The sequence below is a fragment of the Pongo pygmaeus genome, chromosome 2 (assembly GCF_028885625.2).
Source record: "Pongo pygmaeus isolate AG05252 chromosome 2, NHGRI_mPonPyg2-v2.0_pri, whole genome shotgun sequence".
NCBI classification, from domain to species: Eukaryota; Metazoa; Chordata; class Mammalia; order Primates; family Hominidae; genus Pongo; species Pongo pygmaeus.
This window is the reverse complement of record NC_085930.1, coordinates 32,738,212-32,765,563: the sequence shown is the minus strand read 5'-3', so window position 1 is coordinate 32,765,563 and position 27,352 is coordinate 32,738,212. Positions and strand designations below refer to the sequence as shown.

Here is a 27,352-nt window from a genome sequence, read left to right as displayed (position 1 = left end):
ACTAAAATTATAAAGGCCGGGCGCGGTGGTTCAAGCCTCTAATCCCAGCACTTTGGGAGGGTGAGGCGGGTGGATCACCTGAGGTCTGGAGTTCGAGACCAGCCTGGCCAACATGGTGAAACCCCGTCTTTACTAAAAAGACAAAAATTAGCCGGGCGTGGTGGCATGCGCCTGTAATCCCAGTTACTCGGAAGGCTGAGGCAGGAGAACTGCTTGAACCTGGGAGGCAGAGGTTACAGTGAGCTGAGATTGCGCCACTGTACTCCAGCCTGGGTGACAGAGTAAGACTCCATCTCAAACAAACAAACAAATAAATAAATAAATAAAATAACAAAAATTAGCAGGGTATGGTGGCAAACGCCTATAATCCCAGCTAATCGAGAGGTTGAGGCAGGATTGCTTGAGCCAGGAGGATCGCTTGAGCCCGGGAGGCAGAAGTTGCAGTGAGCCAAGATTGCGCCACTGCACTCCAGCCTGGGTGACAGGGTTAGACTCCATCTCAAAAAAAAAATAAAAGCAAATTTCAAATAGCCAGTGAAGACTCATGGTTTGAGCCTGATCTGATGGTTAGGACTCACCTAATCGTGGGTACCCCGGGTTGCTTGCTCTTTGCTGGTGATGACGCTCTCTTACAGAGTTCACCTGCCTTCAGGCTCAGGGACTTCAAATAAATACTGGAAAACTGGTCTAGAGCTCAAGAGTGATTTATTCTCCCCGTACCAGGACATTTTACCACATATAATTATGCCTCCCCTCTTCTTCCTTCTTCTTTTTAACTCTAAAATTCTCTTCATTATCTATATGAAATTGATTTTAGTTCAGTCAACCTAGTTCCCCTTGTTGAAAGATCCCAGTCATTTCCAGCCCTTCAGAGATCTTTGGTTCTGTTACTTCACTGTCCAGTTTTGTTTCCTCCTTTTCTTTTTAAAGCTTGACTTTATTGATGGAAGAAGGACATTTTCTTGTTTTTCAGCATGATGTGAATTGCCATCATGGCAAAGGAGGTCAACCATGTCGTAGCTCCTGTCACTGTGTAGGCGAGACCTAAGAAAAGGCTATTACCCCCACACCATGTCAGGGTGGAGAGAACAACTGATTTTTCTCCGTGGAACCTGGTTACTGGGAAGTCTAAGAAGACCTGTTAAGAATCTGTCTCAACACTTCACATTTCTAGTATTGCATATACTGAATATATTAGGTTGACACATATAAAATTGCTCTTTTTTATAGGTAAAAAAATGGTTAAATATCTAATCTCATATGGAGCAACTTAATCTTTACCAAGCACTACTCTGTATCTTGCTGGAATGAAAGTAAAAACAAGCCTTCCCTCTACATATTTGTAAGCTACGAAAGAGATTCTGACACAGATCTGAATGACTTACAGACAACTGAATAATGAACAAATATATTTAATTTCCTTTGGCAAACCCAAGGAAATTACAATAATACAAACCTGAATTTTTATATATGAATCAGGAGACCCAGGGCAGGCTATAGTCGTTTAGTAGGCTAAGGTTTGAATTCCTACCTCAGGGAAAATTCTTTAAGGGGAGTGAAGAACAAACAAACAAAAAGATCACAAAACATTTTTGGTAGTCAAACTAAAGGTGGTACCTTCATTTGGGTTTTGGAAAGGCCAGTATCCCCATGCTGGGGAGAAAGTGTTTGAAGTGGGTTTGCTATCGTTAGCATTTTAATGATGTCATTTTGATTATACATGTGGCCTGAGGTTTTTAAACATCTGGTGCCTTTTGTAAACCAAACTAATAAACAAAGAAAGGCTTCTCATAGCAACGGCACAGGACGGAGGCATTTCCCAGCAAAGCTATTAAAGGGCCTCAGATCACTTGGCAACGTGCTATTTAAAGGCACAAGGAAAATTAGTAGGAAACTAGTTCTCTCTCTTCTTTTCCATCAGAATTCCTCATTGTCACCAGGTCCTTGGGTGCCACCTCAACCCATCTGCCTGTTTTCTCCCTCCCTCAGTTCTATATGAGAGGGTCTTCTTCTCATACACAGAACATCTTTTTTCCCCTTAGAAATGGTAGGCACTTTCTTAGTCTGGTTGGATAATACTCACACCAGAGCTGTACCCAGGTAGTGCAGGTATAGGCCTGAAGCTTAGAATTGAAGTTCTGTGTACACGAAAGATTTTGATTTGAGAGGGATTAGCATTAAGACATGACTGTGAATGAAGTCACCCAGGGAAAGCATGTCCAGAGAGGAGAAACAGAATGTCTCTGTTATTGGGAACATGTCTCCCTTCCTCATCCTCCCAACCCCAAAGTCATTGTAACGCATCGTGGGATAGTAGTGCATGAAGTTTTTTCCTGCTCCTTGAATGCACCCATAACTGCTTTAATGGTAAGGCAGTCCCAAAATTGACAGAATCAGAAGGCCCACCTTGAGAGACCAGTTTTAAGCAACTTTCAACCTCTGCTTCTATTTTTTTGAAGGAGAGAGGAGTTTGCTGAAATTCTTATTCAAAGGGTTTACTCTTTGATCTGTACCTATAATGCTCCATGAGAGGCAATTTGTGGCTCTCATTTTCATTTTCATTTTCATAGAACTAGACACCCTGCTAAAGGAACTAACTGAAGTCATATCTCCTCCTGGTCAGTAAACAAAAGGAGACAAAAAGCTGAGAGGCAGAGATGGTGTCTCATCAGTGGGGGCCTTTCTGACTGAGAAAGGCTCCCACTTCCCTGTCAGAATGGAGACGTCCACACACCTGTTCTAGGATGGAAAAGAAGAAAAGTTGGAGCAGGGAACTGGAGCACATGCCATCATTCCCTTCTCCTCAAGAATTTCTTATTCAGCCTCCCTGAAAGGTAAAGAAACTAAGGAGGTGGACAATTTTGTGTTAAAATTGGCCCATTAGGCGTCCCATTGAACGACTAGCCAGGAGCCTTGGGAGGATGAACACAGCGGTGCTAACTGGGCTGCAATTTCAAAGTCATGTAAAAGGCCTGGAATGATTCTGCCTCCAGAGAATGCTACCTCAGGGAGAATCAGCAGGAGACTTTAAAATTAAATCTAAAGACCAGAGTTAGTGTAAATTGCATTTAAATATATAATTTCTTAAAGGTAGTGTTTGGTGCCATGCTAAAGTTAAATCCTGTTTGTTTTCAAATCAAGAACTACATTTGTATTTTTACATTAAGTGAAAAAATTCAGACTCTTATATTTAAGCATGTGTCAGCCTGGGCAATAAGGGAGACCCCATCTCTGAAAAAATAAAAGAAAAAGAGAGAGAGAATTAGCTGGGCCTGGTGGTGAGTGCCTGTAGTCCAAGCTACTTGAGAGACTGAGGTGGGAAGATCACCTGAATCCAGGAGGTCAAGACTGCAATGAGATGTGACTGCGCCACTGTACTCCAGCCTGGGCAACAGAGCAAGACCCTGTCTCAAAAGTAAATATGTAAATGAAAGTAAAAATAAGCATATGTCTCCTAAGTTGGACCATATATTCCTAATCATTAGGGCACTAACTCCCACATGCTGGCTTTGTGCCTAAGGGAGGGGGGAACACGGCATCTTCAGTGCAGAGCCTGTTGCACACCTCACGTGGATTTGGATAAACTGGACCTGTGCCTTGAGTCCACAGCTCCTGTGGTCTATGATACTTTTCCCTAGAATAAAAGGTTCTATAGTCTCAGTTTTAGTAATTTTTAGTCTATATTTACTTATCAAACTCCTCTCTATTTTCATAGTCTTCCATCTTCTCCCATCCTATCTGGCATGCTTCTCCTCACAGTTTTTTTTAACGGATCTCCAGGCCCAGTGTTATTTAATCTTTCTTTCTTTCTTTTTTTATTTTTTGAGACGGAGTCTCACTCTGTTGCCTAGGCTGGAGTGCAGTGGCACGATCTCGGCTCACTGCAACCTCCGCCTCCCGGGTTCAAGTGATTCTCCTGCCTCACCCTCCTGAATAGCTGGGATTACAGGTATGTGCCACCATGCCTGGCTAATTTTTTTTGTATTTTCAGTAGAGATGTGGTTTCACCATGTTGGTCAGGCTGGTCTCGAACTCCTGACCTCGTGATCCGCCTGCCTCGGCCTCCCAGAGAGTTGAGACTGAGAGAAATTTATACAAAAAAAACAAAAAAACAAAACAAAAAAAACCAAAAAACCCTTGCTAAACTAACCTTTATCTTCCTAGTTACATTTCTACAATTGCCACTCTTTGTTCAACCTAGTATATGAGCACTTAGACTTAGTCACTTCTTTTTTTAGTCTCCATTTTTCTTGTAAGGGCTCACATGTACATTTAAAGGCATAAAATTCATATGCTTTTCTGTTATTAATCTGTCAGTCCCAGCTGGAGGCTCTGGGAGGGAATAGGAGAATTTTATCCTCCCTTACACTTTTTTTTTCTTATACAGATTTGATTGGAAAATAGAAAAGTATAGAATGAAATAGCTCAACAACCAGCAGCCAGGTTTTCTTTCATCTCCAGAAAGAAAAGTGGTATAAAAGGATACTATAGGTTATGTTGAAACTATAATTACCAGCAGGCAAGCCTTCTATAAAATGGTGTGTGCGATTGAGTCGACCATACAGTTTTTTGAAAGTGGGAAAGGCAGCTGCCCGCATCCACACAATGAAGTCATCATTGAGGAAGCCATTGTTTCTTGGATCCTTTTTATCCAAGTCATAGATAGGCTTGGGCCAGTTTGGGGGCTTTGTGGTTCCTGTGGGAAGAAAATAAGGGATATGATAGAGAAAAAAATCATCTATCCTCTTCAGTTTTCTTTGGAATGTAGAGAATGAAAGAACTTCTGCATTCTTGAGGAAATAGAAATCGAAATTATACTTTTTAAAAAAGTGTGTATGTGTGTGTTAGCTACCTGAGTGCGCAACCATGAAAAATAATGGCTTTAAAGATTCTAAGGAAATGATCGTGATATTTTCATTAAGTTAATAAAGAGCAGAATATTGGCTGGGTGTGGTGGCTCACGCCTGTAGTCCCAACACTTTGGGAGGCCCAGGTGGGTGGATCACTTGAGGTTAGGAGTTCAAGACCAGCCTGGCCAACATGGTGAAACCTGTTTCTACTAAATATACAAAAATTAGCTAGGCGTGGTGGTGCACTCCTGTAATCCCAGCTACTTGGGAGGGTGAGGCAGGAGAATTGCTTGAACCTGGGAGGTGAAGGTAGCAGTGAGTCGAGATCGCACCCTTGCATTCCAGCCTGGGTGATAGGGTGGGTAAGACTCCATCTCAAAAAAGAAAAAAAAAAAAAAGAGCAGACTATCAAATTATATGCATACTGTGTCTTCAACTACATTCAATGCATATAAAGCATTAAAAAAATAGAACAAAATGATCATGGTGGTTGCATTCAGTGATAAACACAGGAAATATCTTTTTAAAAGTTTTATTGGGAAATATCTTTTTTTAAATTTAATTTTACTAGTAATCTAAGGAGTGCAAATTAAACCAAGATACCATTTTCATCTAAAAATTGGTTAATATTTAACAAAAAAAGTGACAACCATCGACGAGGCGGTAGAAATGGGAACTCTTGTACCAAGCAGATAGGTGCGTTAACTTCTTCGGCAATCTAGGAACATGCATTGAATGCTTTCATATTTTGCATATATTTTGGCCCAGAAATTCTATTTCTAGGGATGTATTCTAAGGAAATAATCCTGGCATGAAGATTGGGTTACATAGATGTTCACCGCAGCACTGCATCTAAGAGCTAAAGCTGGAAGGAGAGAGAAGAAATTGGTAAGTGGGAGGAGGTGGAAAGCAAAGTCATTGTAAGCCTGTTCTCAAGCCAGGAAGCCTGGTAGGTTTTGGAGCTGCAGAAATGTTGGAAGCACAGGGTGGAGGGTGGTTCCAGGAGATGAGCCCGTTGGATTTACCGTCATTCTCACGCTTCCCACTTTACAACAGGAGGCATGTTTGTCTCTCACACTGTATAGGAGACTCTTGAAAACAGTGTCATCCTCATCTGTGTTTTCATTAGCATTGAGTCTAGTGCCTGGCCCATAGTCGTATTAAATAAATGCTTGATAAAAGGATGAAAGATTCCAATTAAATCTGATGACAAAAATCATACAGAATTGTAAAGAGCTAGTCAGAAAGAGTAAATTGCTTAATGAAATTTTTACTTCCATAAAGCCAGTTCTACTATTTGTAGGATGCTAGAATGCTAAATAGAGAGTCACTCTTTCTCAACTCTGACGACTACTGACTAAACTATGTTCTCCTGAAAGAAACCCAGACCTGTTTTCTAAGCATGGGCTGTTGTGCTTCTAAAAGTATATGTGGAGTGTGGTTGGGTTAATCTGCTGACATATGTTTGTACACTTATATTCCCTTGGGAAATAATCCTCTGCTGGAGCATCTTCTGCAAATATTGTAGAGCCCACTTATTTTGGCTCTTCCCAAGACCTCAGTCGCTGATGCTAGAAGAATTTTGATCAAAATTGAAATTGTCTTTGGTGCCTGCAATGTGGTCTTCAGCTTCTCTCTACTTTGGCCTGAGCTCATGACTGAAGGCAGTGTGTCCTATGAGCCACTGACATCAGAATCACCCAGGGGGCTTGTTAAAAATGCAGGTTCAAGCATGTCCTCCCCTACCAACTCCTACTTCTACCCCATCCCATGTCTTCGGAGAGTATGAAAAGTATGGTCTAAGCGACATCAACTTCATTTTCTAAGTTCATTTGGGTCATTTGTATTGATCCATTTATTTATCTATAAGCATTTCTTTTTTTTAATAAAAATTATTTTTTTTCCTGGGAGCATAGATTCAAGGTGCCCTGAATCTATGTTCCTAAACATATCTTATACAAAACTGCAAAAGACCCAATCTCTTTCTTCAAGGATTTACAGGCTGTGGGCATGACAGGTATATAAACAGATAATTAGAGTATAATGTAACTCTTACAATAGAGGTAAGAACAAAGTGCAGCAGGAGACGAGAAAAAGCTAAGGGCCCTTTGTGTATAGGTCTATGGTTATGTGGTAAGAAAATGCTACAGAATGTTGCCAAGTCCCTTTTGAAAACAGTGATTCAATTATAGATACAGTGACCATATATATCAGTTTGCCTAGTGCAGTCCCAGTTTGTGTCTGTTGTTCATTATCTCATCTGATTTAGCTTGTATCCCACACAAGATACGTACAATTTCATCCTTCCAGCATCCAGCCATGATCTTAGCTAGTAGTGTATGAGATGTCCATGTGCAGTGAATGGAATGCTTACTTTTTACATATGATTATATATGAAAGTCAACCAGAGACCCTTCCAGTCAAAACATAACAAAACATATCCCTGTAACCCATGCAAGCTGTTAAGCATTCCAGCCAGTTAGGCAATAGTTTCTTTCTGTGTTAGCCTGTGAGATGTGTGAAGCTGCCAGGCTGTAAATCAATGGGGTCAGTGAGAAATGTGGAAAATTATGGGTTAGGTTATGGGTACATGATGCATGTGTGGGAACTAGATGCTGAGCAGTCCTGCTGGGAGTAGTTTGAACTCTCTTGCAACAGTGGTTTTGTTACTTTAATTTATTTTATATTTATTTATTTTGAGATGGAGTTTCGCTCTTTCACCCACGCTGAAGTGAAGTTGGCTCACTCCAACCTCCGCTCTCCAGGTTCAAGTGATTCTCCTGCCTCAGCCTCCTGAGTAGTTGGGATTATAGGTGCCTGCCACCAAGCCTGGCTAATTTTTGTATCTTTAGTAGAGATGGGGTTTCACCATGCTGGCCAGGCTGGTCTCGAACCCCTGACCTCAGGTGATCCACCCACCTTGGCCTCCCAAAGTGCTAGGATTACAGGCGTGAGCCACCGCACCTGTCCTTGTTACTTATATGGTATGACTATATAACTATTGTATTTTTTGGTATCAGTTTCCTATTTGCTAATAATTCATTTTAGCTGTGAAGAGCTAAAAAATGGAAAACGCATATTTCATGTAAAGTTCAGTACAGTTTTTTAAGATGATTGAATGTTATACTTGCAATGTTGGTTGATATTTACCCCCCATCATGGGTACCATAGTGGTCTCAAATGACCATGTGACAATCAAAAGATATACCTCTGCTGAAGAACATTGTAATCTACTTCAAAAGTTTATGCTTATTTTTTAAAGATTATGTCCAAAGACAGGCCGGGCACGGTGGCTCACGCCTGTAATCCCAGCACTTTGGGAGGCTGAGGCGGGTGGATCACGAGGTCGGGAATCGAGACCATCCTGGCTAACATGGTGAAACCCCGTCTCTACTAAAAAATACAAAAAAATTAGCCAGGTGTGGTGGCGGGCACCTGTAGTCCCAGCTACTCAGGAGGCTGAGGCAGGAGAATGGCGTGAACCCGGGAGGCGGAGCTTGCAGTGAGCCGAGATCCTGCCACTGCCCTCCAGCCTGGGCGAAAGAGCCAGACTCTGTCTCAAAAAAAAAAAAAAAAATTATGTCCAAAGACAACAATCTGCAGAAGGTCCACTTATATATCATTGCGTGAGCATGACTTTTCATTTAGATCAAATGAATATCCTTCTAGTTTCACTTGTTTATTACATTTTGTTTTGTTTTGTTTGTTTGTTTAGAGCCGAGTTGTCGCCATGTTGCCCAGGCTGGACTGGAACTCCTGGGCTCAAACGACCCTCCTCCTCAGCCTCCCTCTTGAGAGCTGAGATTACAGGTGTGCACAGCTGTGCCTAGCTACAGGTTGTTGTTGTTTTCTTTTTTTTGTAATCAAAGAGCAGCTTTTAATGCGTTGGCTTAGTGCAAAAATAATTTGTAAATAGTTAAATGAGGTCAATTTTATATGAATGTATTCAGATACTTCAAATAGAAAAATCAAATAGGTTAATTATAATAATGATTTGATTTTTGTCGGTTTGATTCTTCATGAAATCAAAGCAAACCTTTTAGAAGTTCAATCTTTAATGATGAAAACTCTGACATTATTATAAACATTACTGTAAGTTCAGTTACAAAATTCAACAATCAGCCAGGTGCAGTGGCTCATGCCTATAATCCCGGCATTTTGGGAGGCCAAGGAGGGTGGCCACTTGAGCCCAAGAGTTTGATACCAGGCTGGGCAATATGGTGAAACCCGATCTCTACAAAAAAAAAAAAAAACCAAAAAAGTTAGCTGGCGTGGTGGCACTCACCTGTTGTCCCAACTACTTAGGAGATGAGGTGGGAGGATAGCTTGAGCTAGGGAGGTGGAGGTTGCAGTGAGCCGAGATTGTGCCACTGCACTCTAGCCTGGGCAACAGACAGAGACTGTGTCTCAAAAAAAAAAACCCAAAAACCAAAAACCCACTAAACAAAATTCAACAATCAGGTTTAAATTGTTTGGTTCTGTAGTGATAACTGCAAATTTGGTGGAGCACAACATCAGAGTAAAGATAATGCTTTTAATAAGTTGAGAAATTGACAGAGAAGAAATGTACTTAGAATTGGTCATGGTACATACATAATTCACAATTGTATCCAAACAAGCTACAATATTTTGTTAATCAAACGAGGAGCTGTAGTTGTACAAATTCAAGTATTATTGCATATTAACGGTTAGAAAAACTGAATTTTCTTTTTTTTTTTTTTAAATGGAGTCTCACTCTCGCCCAGGCTGCAGTACAGTGGCGTGATCTCGGCTCACTGCAACCTCTGCCTCTCGGGTTCAAGCGATTCTCCTGCCTCAGCCTCCCGAGTAACTGGGATTACAGGTGCCCGCCACCACGCCCAACTAATTTTTGTATTTTTGGTAGAGACGGGGTTTCACCATATTGGCCAGGCTGGTCTCGAACTCCTGACCTTGTGATCTGCCCCCTCCCCACACCCGGCCTCCCAAAGTGCTGGGATTATAGGCGCAAGCCACCGCGTCTGGCAAAAAAAAAACTGAATTTTCCATTGCAAAATTTTTATAATGACACATGTTAAATTAAACAAATACTTCAATGTGGTAGTATGTGTGGTCTCTCTTTGTTGGGCATCATCAACCACACAGAATTTTAGAAGGGTTTAAACCTGTAAATAACTTTTTTCTATATCAAACCATCTGTCCTACCACAACCGTGAAATTTTTCTGTAAATAAGCCCTCTAACTTTGGTTGCATTTTGTTCAAAATAGTTGAAAATCTTTAAACAAAGTGTCTGAAATATGGAATACCAAAAACTCTAGTTTTAGAAGATTTAGAGAATTGTAATTATTGAAAACCACGCTTGCAAACAAGAAGACATTGAAATTTACCCATATAAGAGCAAGGGAATAATCGAATATACTACATAATGGGAGTTCAAAATATGTATAAGATTTAATTTTAAAATTCTGTAATTATGCTTTGGAATATCTTGACATATGTGAAGACTCTTTTGATAGTGCTCGTATTTATTTATTGTTTTTATAGAAACAGGATCTTACAATGTTTCCCAGGCCAGTATCAAACTTCTGGCTTCAAGCAATCCTCCTGCCTTTGCCTCCCAAAGTGTTGGGATTACAGACACGAGCCACTGCACTTGGCTGTACTTCCAATTGGACAACATTTTCTGTGCCGGAATGATATTATATTGAGAAGGTGTAGGATTTTATCTAAATTTCATGGTGTGCTCCAAAGAACCAAAATGAGAACAAAACTTACGTGAAGTCAAAAAGACAGTGCTTATCTCAATATTTGGGTTAAAATAGTAACATATTTCAATAAAAAAAATTACAATTGAGAATATCCTCCATTTAGTAAAATTGGCCGTAAGCACAATAGATACCTCAGCACTATAGAATATTTTCTCAATAAAGGAAGTTAGGGTCAAAGGAAAAGAATCAGCTAAAGATGTAAACAATTTCCAATTGATTAACCATAAAATGAGACTTTAAAAAAGATTACAGGCCAGGCATGGTGGCTCATGACTGTCATCCCAGCACTTTGAGAGGCTGAGGCAGGAGGATTGCTTATTTATTTATTTATTACATTCAAATCCTTGTCTCAGGAGCATTATTTGAGGCCAGGAGTTCAAGACTAGCCTTGGCAACATAGTGAGACCCTGTCTCTACAAAAAATTTAAAAATTAGCCAGGTGGGGGCTGGGCGTGGTGGCTCACGCCTGTAATCCTAGCACTTTGGGAGGTGGAGGTGGGTGGATCACCTGAGGTCAGGCGTTCGAGACCAGCCTGACCAACATAGTGAAACCTTGTCTCTACTAAAAATACAAAAATTAGCTGGGTGTGGTGGCATGCACTTGTACTCCCAGCTACTTAGGAGGCTGAGACAGGAGAATTGCTTGAACCCGGGAGGTGGAGGTTGCAGTGAGCTGAGATCCTGCCACTGCACTCCAGCCTGGGCGACAGAGCAAGACTCTGTCTGGAAAAAAAAAAAAATTAGCTGGGTGTGGTGGCATTCTCCTGTAGTCCCTGCTACTTGGAGTGGCTGCTAAGTGGGAGGATAGCTTGAGCTTAGGAGGTCAAGGCTGCAGTGAGCTGTCATTGAGCCACTGCACTTCAGCCTGAGCAACAAAGTGAGACCCTGTCTCAAAAAAAAAAAAAAAAAAAGGTTACAATTTTGTGAAAAAATTAACAAGGCCTTGGTAAAAGACATAAATAAATTCATTAGAAAAATACACAGGTATGTAATTAAGACAGATATGTCCAAGAAACTCATTAAAGCATGTGAGTCTGTATGAAGAATAATTATTCTGATTGTTATCCCTTTTTTAGATTTACTTTTATTTTTTAAATTTTTAAAAATTCACCTTTTTCGGTGTAAGAGCTGGTAACTAAAAATAAAAATAAAAATATTTACATTTTATTTATTTGTTTTTGATATATTTGTACATATTTATGAGGTGCATGTGAAATTTTGTTACATGCATAGAATGTGTAATGATCATGGTGCATTTTTTTTTTTTGATGTGCCACTGGATTTGATTTGCTAGTATTTTGTTGAGGATTTTTGCATCTATGTTCATCAGGGATATTGGCCGATAGTTTCCATTTTTTTTGTGTGTCCTTGTCTGGTTTTGGTATCAGGGTAATAATGCTAGTCTTGCAGAATTAGAGAGTTAGAGAAAAGTTCCCTCATCTTCGATTTTTTGGAATAGTTTGAGGAGGATTGGTATTAGTTATTCTTTATACATTTGGTAGGATATTGCAGTAAATCCATCCAATCCTGGCCTTTTCTTTGTTGGAAGATTTTTTTATTACTGACTCAGTCTTGCTACTCATTATTTGTCTGCTCAGGTTTTCTGTTTCTTCCTAATTCAAACTTAGTTCAAACTTGAACAAGTCTGAATCTTTATTGAAACTTAGTTCAAACAAGGTTGTATGTTTCCAGGAATTCATTTCCTCTAGGTTTTCCAGTTTGTTAGCATAAAAGTTTGTTAGCTGTTCATAATAGTCTCAGATGATCTTTTGTTTTTTTGTGGTATCAGTTGTAATGTCTCCTTTTTCATTTCTGATTTTGCTTATTTGAAGCATCTCTCTTCTTTTCTTGGTTAGTCCAGCGAGTGGTTTATCAATTGTATTTATCTCTTCCACACAACAAATCTCAATAAACTTTAAAAACTGAAATCATACCAAGTATCTTCCTGGACCACAGTGGAATAAAACTGGAAATCAGTTCCAAGAGGAACTCTTGAAACTGTACAAATACATGGAAATTAACATACTCCTGAACAAATTTCTTTTTGATTGGGATCTGTTGCTGGAGAATTATTGTGTTTCCTTGGAGGTATCCTATTTCCTTGCTTTTTCATGGTTTCTGTATCCTTCCGTTGATATACGTGCATCTGGTATTACAGTCACATCTTCCGATTTTTAAATTTTGCTTTTATGGGGGAGGATATTTTTTCAACGATATGTCTATGGTGTTGGTTGGGTAGGGCACTTTGGCTTTGATTCTGGGTGCATGCAGTAGGATAGTTTTGAAACCTCCTTTGCAAAATTATAACAGTAAGAGAAATCTGACATGGCTGACTCTATCTTGCTTCTAGCCCCACAGGTTGGCCGCCCCAGCTCATTCCTGGGTGTAGGCCAAGCTAACTTTGGGAGAAGTTTATGGTTTGAGTGATAATAGTCCTTTCTCAAAATTAAACTGTTCTTACAAAACTAATGAAAGGCTGCCACATTAGGAGGATGAGAGGGGCTTGAATTCTAAATAATTACCAGCCATTATTTGGAAGTCATAAGGTTTGCAACTTCCCCAGTTACTTGCAGATAACATCACTATTGTAGAACCTGAGATTGGTGTTTTGAGATGTCTTTTCAGGTTTTTGCATTTCTGACAACTGGATGGCCGCACCTGGACCTGCCAAACAGTCCTGTGGCCCTCATTCGGGAACTGACTCAGCACAAGAGGACAGCTTTGATTCCCTATGATTTTTTCTCTGACCCAACCAATCAGCATGTTCCCTATCCTCCCTACCAGGAGGTGGGCCTCCTGCCCACCAAACTATCTAACTGCTAACCTCCGAGCCTTCATGGAGATTGATTTGAGTAATAACTCCATTTCCCGTGTGGTGTGGCCGGCCTCAGATCAACTAAAATCTTGCTTTACTGCAATGACATGGTCTCAGTGAGTCAATTTTGTTTACGGAAGGGCAGGAAGAACCCTTTGGGCAGTTACAGTGTTTGATTTCTTTGGCTTTAAACAGCATCCGTGGTGTCAGTGATTTCTTCTGTGGCTCAGAGTGTGGTTGTTAGTGGAGGCTGTGGCGAAGTTTTGCTGGGGACTAGGGCACCAGGTAGGCCAGTTTTTGGGCCCTAGTGATGGCAGCAGTGAATTGAGCACGAGGGTCCTTGGACCCCAGGATGTACACTGTGACTAGTATTAGGAAGCCCAGGCAGGCTGCTTCCTGGGCCTCCAGATGGCTTGCTCGGGTGCCAGGAATGGCGGTGGTGGGCCAGGTGGATTGATGGGTTCTTGAGTGTCTGGGCAGTGGATGTGGTGTGGACAATGGCAGTAGCAGTGGTGGGACAATGCTCTGGGACCCCAGTGGTCCTCGCTGGTGTTGGAGGTAGCTACCATGGGTTGGGCAAGCCAGTTGCCAGATGTGCAGGTGGCATGTGTGGGTGGGTGCCAGCTGTGGTGGCAGCAACAGATTGAGTGGGCCTAACCTCAGATACTGGGAGGACTGCTCATGTCCCACTGGTGGTGGGCTGGGCTGTGTGGTTCCCAGGCTCTTGGACTATGTGCTCAGGTATTGCAGGGGTTGGAGCCAGGCTGGGCAGTGCCCTCAGGCTCCCCAGTGGTGCATGCAGATGCTAACTGCGGTGGGCCAGGGTGGAGTGACCCCAAGGCCATAGGCAGAATGCTCACGTTGGGCTGTAGCCTTCCTAGTGATGAAGGCAGAGTTGTTTTTTTTTTTTCTTTTTTTTTTTTGAGACGAGGTCTCACTCTGCCCAAGCTGGAGTATAGTGGTGTGATCTCAGCTCACTACAACCTCCACCTCCCAGGTTCAAACGATTCTCCTGCCTCAACCTCCTGGGTAGCTGGGACTACATGCATGTGCCACCATGCCTGGCTACTTTTTGTATTTTTAGTAGAGATGGGGTTTCACTGTGTTGGCCAGGCTGGTCTTGAACTCCTGACCTCGTGATACACCCACTCCGAAAGTGCTGGGATTACAGTCGTGAGCCACTGCGCCTGGCCTGTTTTTCATTGTTGTCCAGGCATTTGAAAACACATGGCTGCCCCTCTGCTGGGGCAGATTGCTACCTGTGGCTCCTGTTGCCGCCCAGGATGCAGTCTGGTATGGGCTGGGCTCTCAAAATGGTGCTGTGCTGCAGCTGCTTAGGACTTTGGAGTTTGTGAGACCCAGCATGAGTTCTCTTTCTGGGGTAATGCCTTCACGCGGTTTCCCTGTGTTTGTTAGTTTCATGGCCCATGAGAGTCAAGGGGCTGTCTCATGGTTAGGGTTGTAGGAGTCCGCAGTGGGAATATGAACTGCTGGAGAGCTCTCACTTACAATCTTTTCCCTCACTAGGGGGCCTCCTCAGACTTTCAGCTGATCCCAGCCAAACAGGCCGCCTTTCTTCCCCTCTTTCCCTGCTTTTGGTGCATCTGTTAGAGTAGGTAGTTAGGCAGGCAAGAGCAGGGCAGGAGAGGCATCCAACCCAGGAATGTCAGGTGACCATCAGGTGATAGTCAGGTGGTTGTTAAACTGTCTCTGTAATATAATAATTGGTCGCAGCTGGTGCCAGGTTACTGCAGTCTCCCAGTAGAAAACACCTGAAGCTGGTGATCATCAGCTTCCCAGTAAAATCTCAGGAGTTGGGTGAGCAGGCTCAAGCATGTGCACTAAGAGGCAAAATGGAGGCGTTTAACTGATATATGACTTTCATCTAGGAGCGCCTGACTGGTAAGGAAAAAAATGCCTCAAATGAGCATGTGCACAACTTTAGTAAACACATGGTGCATGTACCCCGCCCCCCCTTCCCGCCCAAGTGCTGGCAGGCCGTTGTGCGTGCAGACAGCCCACCCCAAGGGAAAATCAAAGGAGGAGAGATGCAAATTCCAGAACCACACCAATGTATAAAACCCCAAGTCAAAGCTGAATAGGGCACTTGGATTTCTCAAGTCACCCGCTTGGCTCTTTTCCAAATGTACTTTACTTCCTTTCATTCCTGCACTAAAACTTTTTAATAAACTTTCACTCCTGCTCTAACTTGCCTCCTCGGTCTCTCCCTCTGCCTTATGCCCCTTGGCCAAATTCTTTCCTCTAAGGAGGTAACAATCAAGTTGCTGCAGACCCGTATGGATTCGCCACTGGTAACACCTCTCATCACTTCTCTGTTGAATTCCAGTATTCTCTCGTAAATTCCAAGAGTGATTACCTACTCACTCTCTGTGGTTCCTGTCTGTGGAAGAAGCAAGTACCAGATCCATCTAGTCAGCCATCTTGAAGCCCCTCCAGGACTCAGCTTATGTTATCTTTTAATGTTTAGATAATAACTGGAGTAGTTTTGTAAGTTGGTTTAATGTACATGCTATTTTAATTTTTGAATTTTTTTTTTTTTTTTTTGACAGTCTCACTCTGTCACCCAGGCTGGAATGCAGTGGCACAATCTTGGCTTACTGCAACCTCCACCTCTCAGGTTCAAGGAATTCTCCAGCCTCATCCTCCCAAGTAGCTGAGACTACAGGCATGCACCACCACACCCAGCTAATTTTTTGTATTTTTAGTAGAGACAGAGTTTCACAATCTTGGCCAGGCTGGTCTCGAACTCCTGACCTCAAGTGATCTGCCTGTCTTGGCCTCTGAAGAAAATAGTTTTTAATTGGATTATTTTATAAGTCCATCAATATGATGTCAATTTATTGATTGATTGATAAAAATTTTAAGTAAGTTTATGGCTATTCAAGTGCCCCCTTTCACTCTCTAAAGGGTACCAGTTTGGACAACAAATTACATGTTCATCCTTATTATAGCTGAAGCAATAAGTATCTTAAACCATTGTCTATTCCCTAATGAAAACTGGAAGACACCAGGGCATCAAGCATTTCATGTTTTTGATAGGTATGCATTGGAGATGTTTATGGTAGGGGAGAGTTATAACAAAAAGGAGTCAACAAGGAGATAAAGAAGGAAGATTCATAAACATTTCCCCACATGTAAGAAACAAAGTTTTTATAAAGAGATAAGTGGCTGGGCACAGTGGCTCAAGCCTGTAATCCCAGCACTTTGGGAGGCCGAAGTGGGCAGATCACGAGATCAGGAGATCGAGACCATCCTGGCTAACACGGTGAAACCCCATCTCTACTAAAAATGCAAAAAATTAGCCGGGTGTGGTGGCGGGCACCTGTAGTCCCAGCTACTCGGGAGGCTGAAGCAGGAGAATGGCGTGAACCCGGGAGATGGAGCTTGCAGTGAGCCAAGATCACGCCACTGCACTCCAGCCTGGGTGACAGAACGAGACTCCATCTGAAAAAAAAAAAAAAGAGAGATATGTATATTGAGCTACTGTATGGATCTTACCTCTAAATTCATCAGCAAGATTCTTGGAACTTGGATTCTGAAATCTGACACACTTATCTGTCCACCACGTAAGTCCACTCTTTAACATTGGCACTTTGATTTGTACAGATGAATTAATGTTGTGTGAAAGAATTATGGTGTCTGTAAGGAAATAAGGAAATTAAAAATTGTGTTAGAGATGCAGTCTAGCAATTTTGCCACCCTTTGAAATGCAGAACCAGACACAGCTGACAAATAAATCAGGGATTTTGCAGACTCTTGACACGCCTACATGCCATGGATGCTGGAATCACAAGACCATTCTTTTTCCTGCCAAAATTGAGCCAATTATTGAAAAATACCCTTAAGCTCCATTTAACTCATGTTCCCTGACTATTCCTTCAGATTTTTGGCAAGAGAGAAATTATTTGCAAATGACATACTGTAAGTCAGTGCTTTGGCTTAGTCCAGATGATGTTTACAGAATTAAAATGGAACAAAACAAAAAACTGCCACTTAGCTTCAGAGGTGAATTTCTGGACATTTAGGTTGTTACATACTCATGAAAGGGTACACCATGGAGATAGGAAAAGTCACCTACCATTGAACATGCTGTTGGCAATAGCATCACAAGGAATGATGGGGGTCTTATTGTCGGACATTTTAAATGGGGCACAATCCTCAACAGCCTGGATGCAAGAGGATACAGCAATGAGAAATGCTTTTGGTAAACTCTCCTAGAATGTTAAAAGTGAGAACACTGGCAATATAAATCACCCCCCAATGACTTATTGGCAGTGACTAAGATTACAGACTGCTACCTGGTTTTCCCAGGCCTCTGGTTTACTTAGACTGGGACATTTTTGTGTTTTGGAGATATGTATGTGTGTGGGTGTGTGTCTCTGTGTTTTTTCCTCATTAATAATACATAGCATACCAAAAATGTCTGCAAAAAGGAACTTTACCTTACTGTCTGTGCTATATAATGCGCTAAACCTATAATGAAGTACATTTTTAAATCCTCTTTTTATTGACATGTAGCTTATTTTATTTTAGTGGTTTAAAACAGTAACAACTTACTTTTCGCTTGTATCACTATCTAATGGGGTTGTGGAGGTGGGGAGACTTTGTTCCACAGTCTCACTCAGGGCCTCGGCAATATTGAAGTATTACATTCAGAAAAGTACAAAAATCATGCGTCTACAACTAGATGACTTATCACAGAGAATCCATCCACACAACTACCAAATACATTTTTAAAAGAGTGGTTGCTAAAAATCACTTCAGTATAATAATGTCGCTATGGAAAAAATTTCATTCTAGCTTTTCTTGCTAGCACACTGACTATCATCTACCAAGAGTAAAAATGTATAATCATAGGCTTGAAAAGGTATTTGATGAAAGCAAAAGGCTTTTACTCGATCGAATAAAGCCTAATTTCCTTAAAGTAGGCTGGATTGAAGGCCCCAGTGACAGGAAGGGCAATGGTAGTTAGGCTCAGCCAGGCTGAGACTAACTACTCAAGGTTGCTATCAAAATGGTGCGTGAAAGGATAATCGTTCAGTTGGACAAGATTCACATCACTGCTTTAAAGAGGGAAAGTGCTACTTTTTAATAACAGTTATTCTGACTACCCAGTCCCTTCAATTTACACGAGAATGAAATCAGCATTTCTGTTTTGTAGCATTTTAGTTTATTTTCAATCTCCTCTTTTAGACTGAAAAATCCACTTGGTTTAAAAAAAGAAAAAGAGTATTATACCAGATTAAATCAAGCCTTTCTTTTACATCTTTGCCCACCAGTTGTCTATTACTTCTGGATCGAATATATAGATACAGGTTCTGATAGAAGCCATACAATTTGTAGTACATATAAACATTACCCTGTATGGGAGAAAAGCAAGAAGAGGAGAGTAAGAAAAATTAACTGGAATATTAATAACCATGGACAGGAAATTTTAAAATAAAAGCACAGAAAAAATTGATAGGAACTCAAAGCCTATTTATGGGATAGAAACCCAATGTCATTAAAAAAAAATCAATTCTGGGGCTGGGCACAGCAGCTCACGCCTATAATCCCAGTGCTTTGGGAGACCAAGGCAGGAGCATCACTTGAGGCCAGGAGTTTGAGACCAGCCTGGGCAATGTAGCAAAACCCTGTCTCTACAAAAAAAGAAAAAAAGAAAAATTAGGCTGGTGTGGCATGCACCTATAGTTCCAGTTACTCCAGAGGCTGAGGAGAGGATCCTTTGAGCCCAGAAGTTCAAAGTTAGAGTGAGCTATGATCGTGTCATTGCACTCTAGCCTGGGTGACAGAGTGAGACCCTGTCTCAAAAAAAAAAAAAAAAAAAAAATGTACATTGGGAAATCCTGGTCTATACAGAATTGTTGGAATAACTAAATTATTTTTGCATATTTTTTAAGGGCTGCTGCATTCTTGCCATGAAAAATTTTTATAATCAAGCGTATTTTCAATACATAATATTTGGTTTTATAAATGTTGTCATTTCCCAGAAATATGAGGAAAAATGCTTTGCCTAGAGGTTGTGTTGACACCAAAAATCACTTGATTTTACAGCAAATCCGTGAAAAAGAATTTAAAATTCAAGGCATTGAGCATATTTAGGTGCATGTGTACGTTGAGCATGTGAAAAGCATGAGACTGGAAGCTCCTTGCAGTCCCACTCTAGGGATTTTTTTTTGTAATTTATTTATTTTTCTTTCTTTTTTTTTTTTTTTGAGATGGAGTCTCACTCTGTCGCCCAGGCTGGAGTGCAGTGGCGTGATCTCGGCTCACTGCAAGCTCCGCCTCCCAGGTTCACGCCATTCTCCTGCCTCAGCCTTCCAAGTAGCTGGGACTACAGGCGCCCGCCACCACACCCGGCTAATTTTTTGTATTTTTAGTAGAGACGGGGTTTCACCATGTTAGCCAGGATGGTCTCGATCTCCTGACCTCGTGATCCACCTGCCTCGGCCTCCCAAAGTGCTGGGATTATAGGCGTGAGCCACCACGCCCGGCCTAGAATTTTTGTTTTCTTAATCTCTAGGATCTAATGCAGTACCTGGCACATAATACTTGCTTAAGAAATGGTGAACTATTTGTTATAGAGAAAAAGATGGAATAATTCACTGATCCAAAAGAAAGAAGGTGATTTTCACCCTAGCCATGAGGAGCCTTGTTGTCATGAGAGATATGTCTTTCATGTATGCTGCCATGTAAGGAAGGCTGCCCAGCCACAACCGACCACCACGGTTCCACCTTTATGGTAATATATTAAGGCCCTGGAAATTCTCCAGGCAGACTTGATAGAGATTTTATTAATAGCACATATGGAAATATCCATATGGATGTAACTAACATATTCATAGATTTTACTAACAGCACATATAGAAATGTCCAATGTAGCTGTTTAAAATTAATACACTCCATGCCTCCAAAATAATGAAGACCTGCATCCAAAAATATAAAAGCCTAACTTTTATTAAGTGCTTCCCATGTGTTAGGTGCTATATGCAGTGCTGAAAGTACAAAAGCATTCCTTTACAAGTCCCTGAGTCCATTGATTTTTTTACTCTGTGCAAAAACAGCATTTTGGAAAGGCTTTGACCTTATTTCCTAAGGACCTTAAAGAGCATCTTCTTTAAGATGAGCATGGAAAATGGGAGGTGGGATCCATGGTAAAGAGGGAAGGAAAGTCATGGTAAATGTGGCCAGCCTTAGAATGCAAGAAAGGCTGAAGACGAAGAATGCAAGAAAGGCTGCATGACGAAGAAGCAGGCAGCATCATAGTCAACAGGGAGTGTTGGCATGAAGGCAAGCAAGCCAGGCTTAGTGGGAAGGACCCATTACGTTTCCTCATCCAAAGCAGGAACCTCTGTTGTTGACCCAAGACTACAGAAAATATGAAATCCACAGAATGGAATTTACCATACATTTTCTTGGAAGCTAAAAAGAGAATTCTACTTAATCAGAGTTATATGTTCACATATATGACAAAATAAACAGGCAAAGAACACTCAGCACACTAGGGACTGGGGTGTTTCAATAGTCTCTTTTCAGTGATTCTTTGTGCAAGATTTAGCTGAACAAGGCCTCCAAGATCACCTTGATGATCCCTGGAGGCACAATTCACTTTATGGTATTTCTTCTCTTTAAATTCAGTGGCACTTTCTGCAGGATTTCTTTGCTTATTTTAAGACAGTCTTGCGTGGATTCATTGCTGTGGTTCACCATGTGTCATGCATGGTAGCTGCCGAGCTGAAGGCCCTGTGATTGCTCTAAGTAGTTTAGTTGGGTTTTTATGAGAAGGCTCTGCCTGAAGGGAATGGTTAGCCGCTGGTAACACTTCATTTGCTGTTTTAGTTTTGAAGGACACTGACCGATGGGAATTGAAGCCCTTTTGGATTTTTTTTTTTCCCCAAAAACTTTAGCATTCTGAGTCCTCAAGACGAAAGGAGAGAGGAAAGAAGAAAGGAAGGAAGGAGGGCAGCAAGAGAGGGTGAAGAGAGTGAGGGAGGAAGGGCCAAGACTACAATGCATTCTTAAAGTTTCAGCAAGGCTGACAGGAAGTCCCCAAAGACACCCATCAGAAGAGTCCCCACTCCCAGGAAAGAACCTACCTCGATGTCCTTACTGTGCTCAGCCACTGGCTGAGGTGGCTGTGGAATCATGACCTTGGTGCAAACACATGGTGATTTCAGAGCACAGCAGCTGGGGATATCCCTCAATTACACTCCCTGCAATAGATCTGAGAGGAGCCTTTTCATGGCCTCCACAGTCTTACTTGTTAGTCAAGACTTAATCAAATGAAAAATTTGATTTCCTTCAACTCCTCAAGTGTACTTTAAGGTCCTGTTCTGTTTCTGGACTCTACACTTTTCCCCCCTGCAGCATCCTCCACACGGAACCGGTCCCCCATCGTTCCCCTTCATAAGTGACTCTACATGGGCTGAATCTAGGTACAGGGAGGCCTTCTCTTGAGCTGCCCACTGAGCATTCTACCTCAAGGCCCTGCTGCCACCTCAAATTCAGCTGGTTCTAAACCAGACTCATCATCTCCTGAAAAATATTCCTCACTTCTCTCCTTCCCTCCTTCCTTCCTTCTCTCCTCCCCTCCGCTTTCTAAGGGTCAGAGCTCTCCCAACTTCCTCCTGCTCCTTCCCCATTTCCCCTCAGAGGCTTCACCCAATAAATCTCTCCGATGTCTCACCCAGTCCTGGCATCTGCTTCTCAGAGGACTTGACTAACATGAGACTTAAATCAGCCCATGAGTGGGGACTTCTCTCAATATTTCTTTGGCATTTCTCACAGTGCCGGACAGCCAGACTGTCTCCTTGGGAATTAGGTAATTGCACATGTGGAATGACTTGGGGAGACCCAAGGAAGGTTTCCCCAAGTGCGTGACCCCTGACACCAACCTACTATGTCACCTTAGCCAAGTTACTTCACCTCTTAGCCCATTAATTTTCTCACTATAAAATGAGTGGTTAAATTCAATGTAAATTCACACACAGTCCCTGTGCTGATATTTAGAGTGAAACCTGATTGGTAGATAAGATTTATTTTACAAAGTTGGATAGGTAAAGAATCTTGCAACTTAGAAACAAAGAAGAATAATACTCAGGAGGGAGGGGATATGAACTCAACAATCTTTCGAATTCACCACCACCATCCTGCTTTATGTTTTATATTTTCAGTTTTGGAAAGCATTTCATGGAAATTGTGAACTTACTGCTAATGTTACATAGGAATAGATCAGTGTAAAGTCAACTGAGTTTGTTGAATTTAACCTACCATCATTTTTCCTGAAAGGTAAAAGGGAATAGAGCAGGTGCATCCCTTGTCAAAATTAGAGGCATTTTCTCACAGTTTTGCACAATTCGCACATATTCTTGTGTAATTAATCTGTCAGGCAAGGAAAAAAAACAATGATTAATTAAAAAGTTACATGGGTACATATCTTAAATGTACCCAGACAAGTCTCTGCCTGTCTGGGTCAGGGGCATGGAGTCTAGGACACGAATAGGGCAGCCCACTGTGCAGGGCCAGTATTTCTGGGGATGTTCAGGAGGCGTGGGCCTTCCCACAGTCTTTCATCTGGGGACTTGGCAGCATTTTGCCACTGGCCCAGAGTTCGGTGTTTCTGTTGCCTATTTATATAACCTGTTGTGATGAAGCTTTACCCTCGATCATAAAGAGGTGTCAGTTGCTAGGAAGGTATTAGTCAATGACTCATGAGAACTAGGCTTACAGCCTGAGTCTAATCAGCTTTGTGGGGAAGTCACTTCACTGTTTTTCCATTCTATTGTATGGAAAATATTTATACTAGTGAATTATTCTACATGGCATCCAGAGGAAGTTATTAAAAATGACCAAACAGAAAAAGAAGTGTTTCCAAAACGTAAGATTATTGATGTATGTTGAATTATTCCGGTTCTAAAATGCTGTTGCTTTCTGTTTTTTAAAAGTAAAATTCTGTGAAAAATGGTTTAATGGACTCCTTAAAAAAAGGAAAAAAAAAGGGTAGTATGTCCCAAATTGGTGGCTCCCGTGAGCTCTGGCTGAGGCACTGAGTTCTGTGAAGAGTAAGGAGGAGAGGCTCAGGCGGGTGGGCACAGGGCTGTACTGCTGCCTTATCTGCAAGAATGTTCATCTCAGGGGCCCTGGGGCTGTCCTGGATGCTGCAGTGGGCTGCTTCTGGCTTGCCCTCGGTGTGTTGAGGAGTGATTAGACGATTATGGGATTGCGGAGGAGCAGGGAAGCAAGGGAGTGGCTTTCCCCTTGGTAAGGTGCTAGTAGAAGTTAGGATTCTTTTGAAGAGAAGACTAACAAGGAAGACAGAAGGAATTTGCATCCTTGTAAAGCTACTAAGGGTTTTGAAGCCCAAAGGTGAAGTGTGAACACTAAATTGAAGATTAGTGAAAATGCTACACTCCATTGTACTTAGATGCTTATATGTAGCTAAATCATTATTTAAATACACAGCAAGGCTTGAACTATTATTTTGAAAATATTTATGCCATTTCTGTTTGTAGACTACATTTCAATTTATAAAAAGCATTAAAGAAGAGGGCTGTATCCCAGTGGAGAGACAGCATACTGAATGGTGACTGAGGAAACTGGGGTTCTAGTTCAGCCAGTCTCTGACCTTGAGTTAAGTGCTTAACCTCTAGGGCCCACATTTTGCCCATCAGCATCATTTCATGAAGCAATTAATTGATCTGTGAGGTCATTGTAGTATACATGCTACTTCATGAATTCCTCTTGTGAGTTCTATCAATGTAGTACTCAAGAAAATATTTCATGATCAAATAATTTTTGAGTAGTTGATATCTATGGTGCTTTCTTGCCTAAAAAATATCCCTTATCTATTATCTATGCAATGACAGTATCCTCAGTTTGCTACTTGAGTGGACTTATATATGAATAGCTATGAGATGGAGCAAAGATCACAGTCTGCTCCTCATAGAATTTTGGAGAGGCAGAAATTATTCTTGTTTAAAGTGAACTGCAGAGAGAGCACATCCTTGTGTCCCAGGGCTGAGTGAGAAGAGGAAAGGCTAACTCAGAAGTCTTTTCTATGATGTTTGTGCCTGATCACATTGGCCTGGAGTGTGCACTCTATATTATCACCCAATGATACACTGGTTAATGAAACACTGGTTTTTGAGTATAAAAGTGAAGTGTCAGAAGCAATCCTATCTGAAGCAACTAAAGAAACAATGTTAGTTGGAAAATGCCCATAGATTTCATGAGATAAAAGCATTCTGTTTGTGGAGCAGCCATGGCCAATAGTTGGTAATGGAATGAGGTCACCTTCTCATGCATGGGTACCTCTTAGTGAAGGCTGCACTCCACAATGGGGGCGTGGGGGGCAGGGTTGCAAGGGAGGAAGTAAGAATGACATGGAAGGAAGAACCAGAATGAAAGGGATTGGTGAGGAAGAAAGTAGAAAAGTAAATTGCATGAACTCTGTGGAAATGGACATCAACGTTGTAAGCCCATTCCTTTGCTATCCCCTTCAGCAAGGCAAGATTCATCTCCTCCTGCCATTTTGCCTGTGCCACATGGTGGAGCCTGGTGGGAGTTTACATATAACACTGGAGGTCTTGCTGTCATTTAATTCCTAGGGAGATAAGCGGTGGGAGCTGGAAGTGGGGAGGAAAAAATGTTAAGTAGAGAGGCAACAGAGCAGTGTGCTTTGGGAGGAAGAGTAGAGCCTGAAAAGAACTCTTTGGGTTCCTCACTATCTGACCTAGTCCATTCTTTCAATAAGTGTGTGCCTATCACATACTGGGCAATGTGCCAGGAAGGGGGTGATGATGCAGTGAACAGCCAGCCATGGCTAAGCTCTCTGTTCTTACCACATAGTATTTTACCTATTTTGTTCTCAGCTCATTGAGGGCACGAATCCACTCTTCCTCATCCTACTCATCTGCATAGTCAACAGAACCCGTAGGCACCTTCAGACACTCATAAATTTTATTTTATTTTGAGATAGAGTCTCGCTGTGTCACCCAGGCTGGAGTGCAGTGGCGCAATCTTTGTTCACTGCAACCGCTGCCTCCCAGGTTCAAGTGATTCTCCTGCCTCAGCCTCCTGAGTAGCTGGAATTACAGGCATGCGCCACCATGCCTGGCTAATTTTTGTATTTTTAGTAGAGACAGGGTTTCGCCACAGCTGGTCTCGAACTCCTGACCTCAGGTGATCCGCCCGCCTTAGCCTCCCAAAGTGCTGGAATTACAGGCATGAGCCACCGCACCCAGGCGACACTCATAAATTTTAAACCAGTGTTGGTAGACTTGGCCTTAATCTTAATTTTGCCAGTAGCCATGTCAGGAGAGGGAATAGATCAGCTTTCCATGGTTACTTCTTTCAGAGTGGAGCTCATGTGGTCTGAGATGTCCAGAAATCTGCCTGGAGTTGATATGGATGAAACATATACTTAATAATTAGACTGAATATGAGCATGGCCAATCAAGCCTTAGACTAGCTCTTGTCTTCCCTCTCTAGACCAGCTTCGGGGATTCTCATCCTCCAACAGCTTATTAAGTTGGCAAAAGGCTTGTGCCTGAGAGGTCTGCCCTTAGCATCAGCTTTTCTCACTCTGAGTAGAACTTAGCTTTGCTAAATATCCTTAAGATGTCAGAAAGACTTGGGCTCTTATCTTTCCTGGATCTCAGAGGGAGTTCATTTGCAAAGGGAAAGACACAATGCTTGAAAGTGGGGCAATATTGAAGATCTGTATCTTGGACACTTTACTCTTTTTATCAATATGACTCATGGGTCTCTGGCAGTCATGTGGCCTTGACTCTCCTTCTTCCCCTATTAGTCACTTGCTCTCTTCCCTGCCAGCATAAAAAAAAAAAAAAGCTTCAGCCAGGCATGGTGGCTCACGCCTGTAATCCCAGCACTTTGGGAGGCCGAGGCGGGCAGATCATGAGGTCAGGAGTTCAAGACCAGCCTGGCAAACATGATGAAACTCCATCTCTATTAAAAATACAAAAAAATTAGCCGGGTGTGGTGGCAGGCGCCTGTAATCCCAGCTACTAGGGAGGCTGAGGCAGTAGAATTGCTTGAACCCAGGAGGCGGAGGTTGCAGTGAGCCAAGGTCACGCCACTGCACTGCAGCCTGGGTGACAGAGCAAGACTCCGTCTCGGAAAAAAAAAAGCTTCTAACTTTGTCAATCACTTGTACACAAATATGTCTGAGCTCACTGGCGTGAGAGTAACTGCCCTCAAGAGGGAGCAGAGATGAACAAAGCCACTCTACACAGGCTCTGTCACCATCTGTGCTTGCCAGCAGAAACAGGGATGTTCCCGTCTTATCCAGACCCTCTTGAGGGGCTGTGTTCTCAAACTAACCATTCTCACGTATGGTGCCAAAGCCGAAAATTCTCAGAAACTGCATTCAAATCGTAAGATGGGACAAACCTCTATTTCCTGAGTGCTCCTTGCAGACAATATAAGGATGATGCCCATACAAAGGCAGAATATTCCTGTTGTGAAAAAGACAAAGAGGACTCTCCTGGCCGGTGGGCAGGTAACTCCTGCTGCTTCAGGGCAGAGTTGTCTAGTAATCTGGACAGGCAATGCTGTGGTCTTGCCTCCATTTTGGTCCCAGGAGACTCAGATACTTTTGGGACATTTAGAACATTTTTACTCATAGTGATACCACATAATGGTAATGTGAAATGAATTATGTGAACCCTTCCTTTGAAGTTGCAAAGTCTTTCTGCTTCCCGGATTATTCCTTAACCAGACCTGGTATTTAGCAGGAGTTCAGCTGTCTCCAACCAGCCATTACTGAGTATAACTGACTTAGGCTCAAAAAGGTTCTTGTGCTAAATGTCATGCCTAGGATGGATAGTCCCCAGCAAGGTCTGCAGAAACCAACATCTGGTGACACTAGGAAGTAATCACGATGGGCTATTTCTGGGAT

At 42.0% G+C, this 27,352-nt stretch overlaps 1 protein-coding gene across 1 annotated transcript; it reads right to left on the bottom strand.

Annotated features, from left to right (window-relative positions):
* Positions 1 to 695: 695 nt before the first annotated feature.
* On the bottom strand, positions 696 to 27,023 carry LOC129033869 (cell cycle control protein 50C-like). Its single transcript, XM_054482987.1, is given in 7 exon segments — positions 696 to 1,128; positions 4,487 to 4,696; positions 16,933 to 17,073; positions 17,513 to 17,600; positions 22,705 to 22,815; positions 26,845 to 26,942; positions 26,945 to 27,023. Coding segments are annotated over 7 exon segments (918 nt in total). The 3' UTR covers positions 696 to 937.
* Between the last annotated feature and the right edge of the window lie 329 nt (positions 27,024 to 27,352).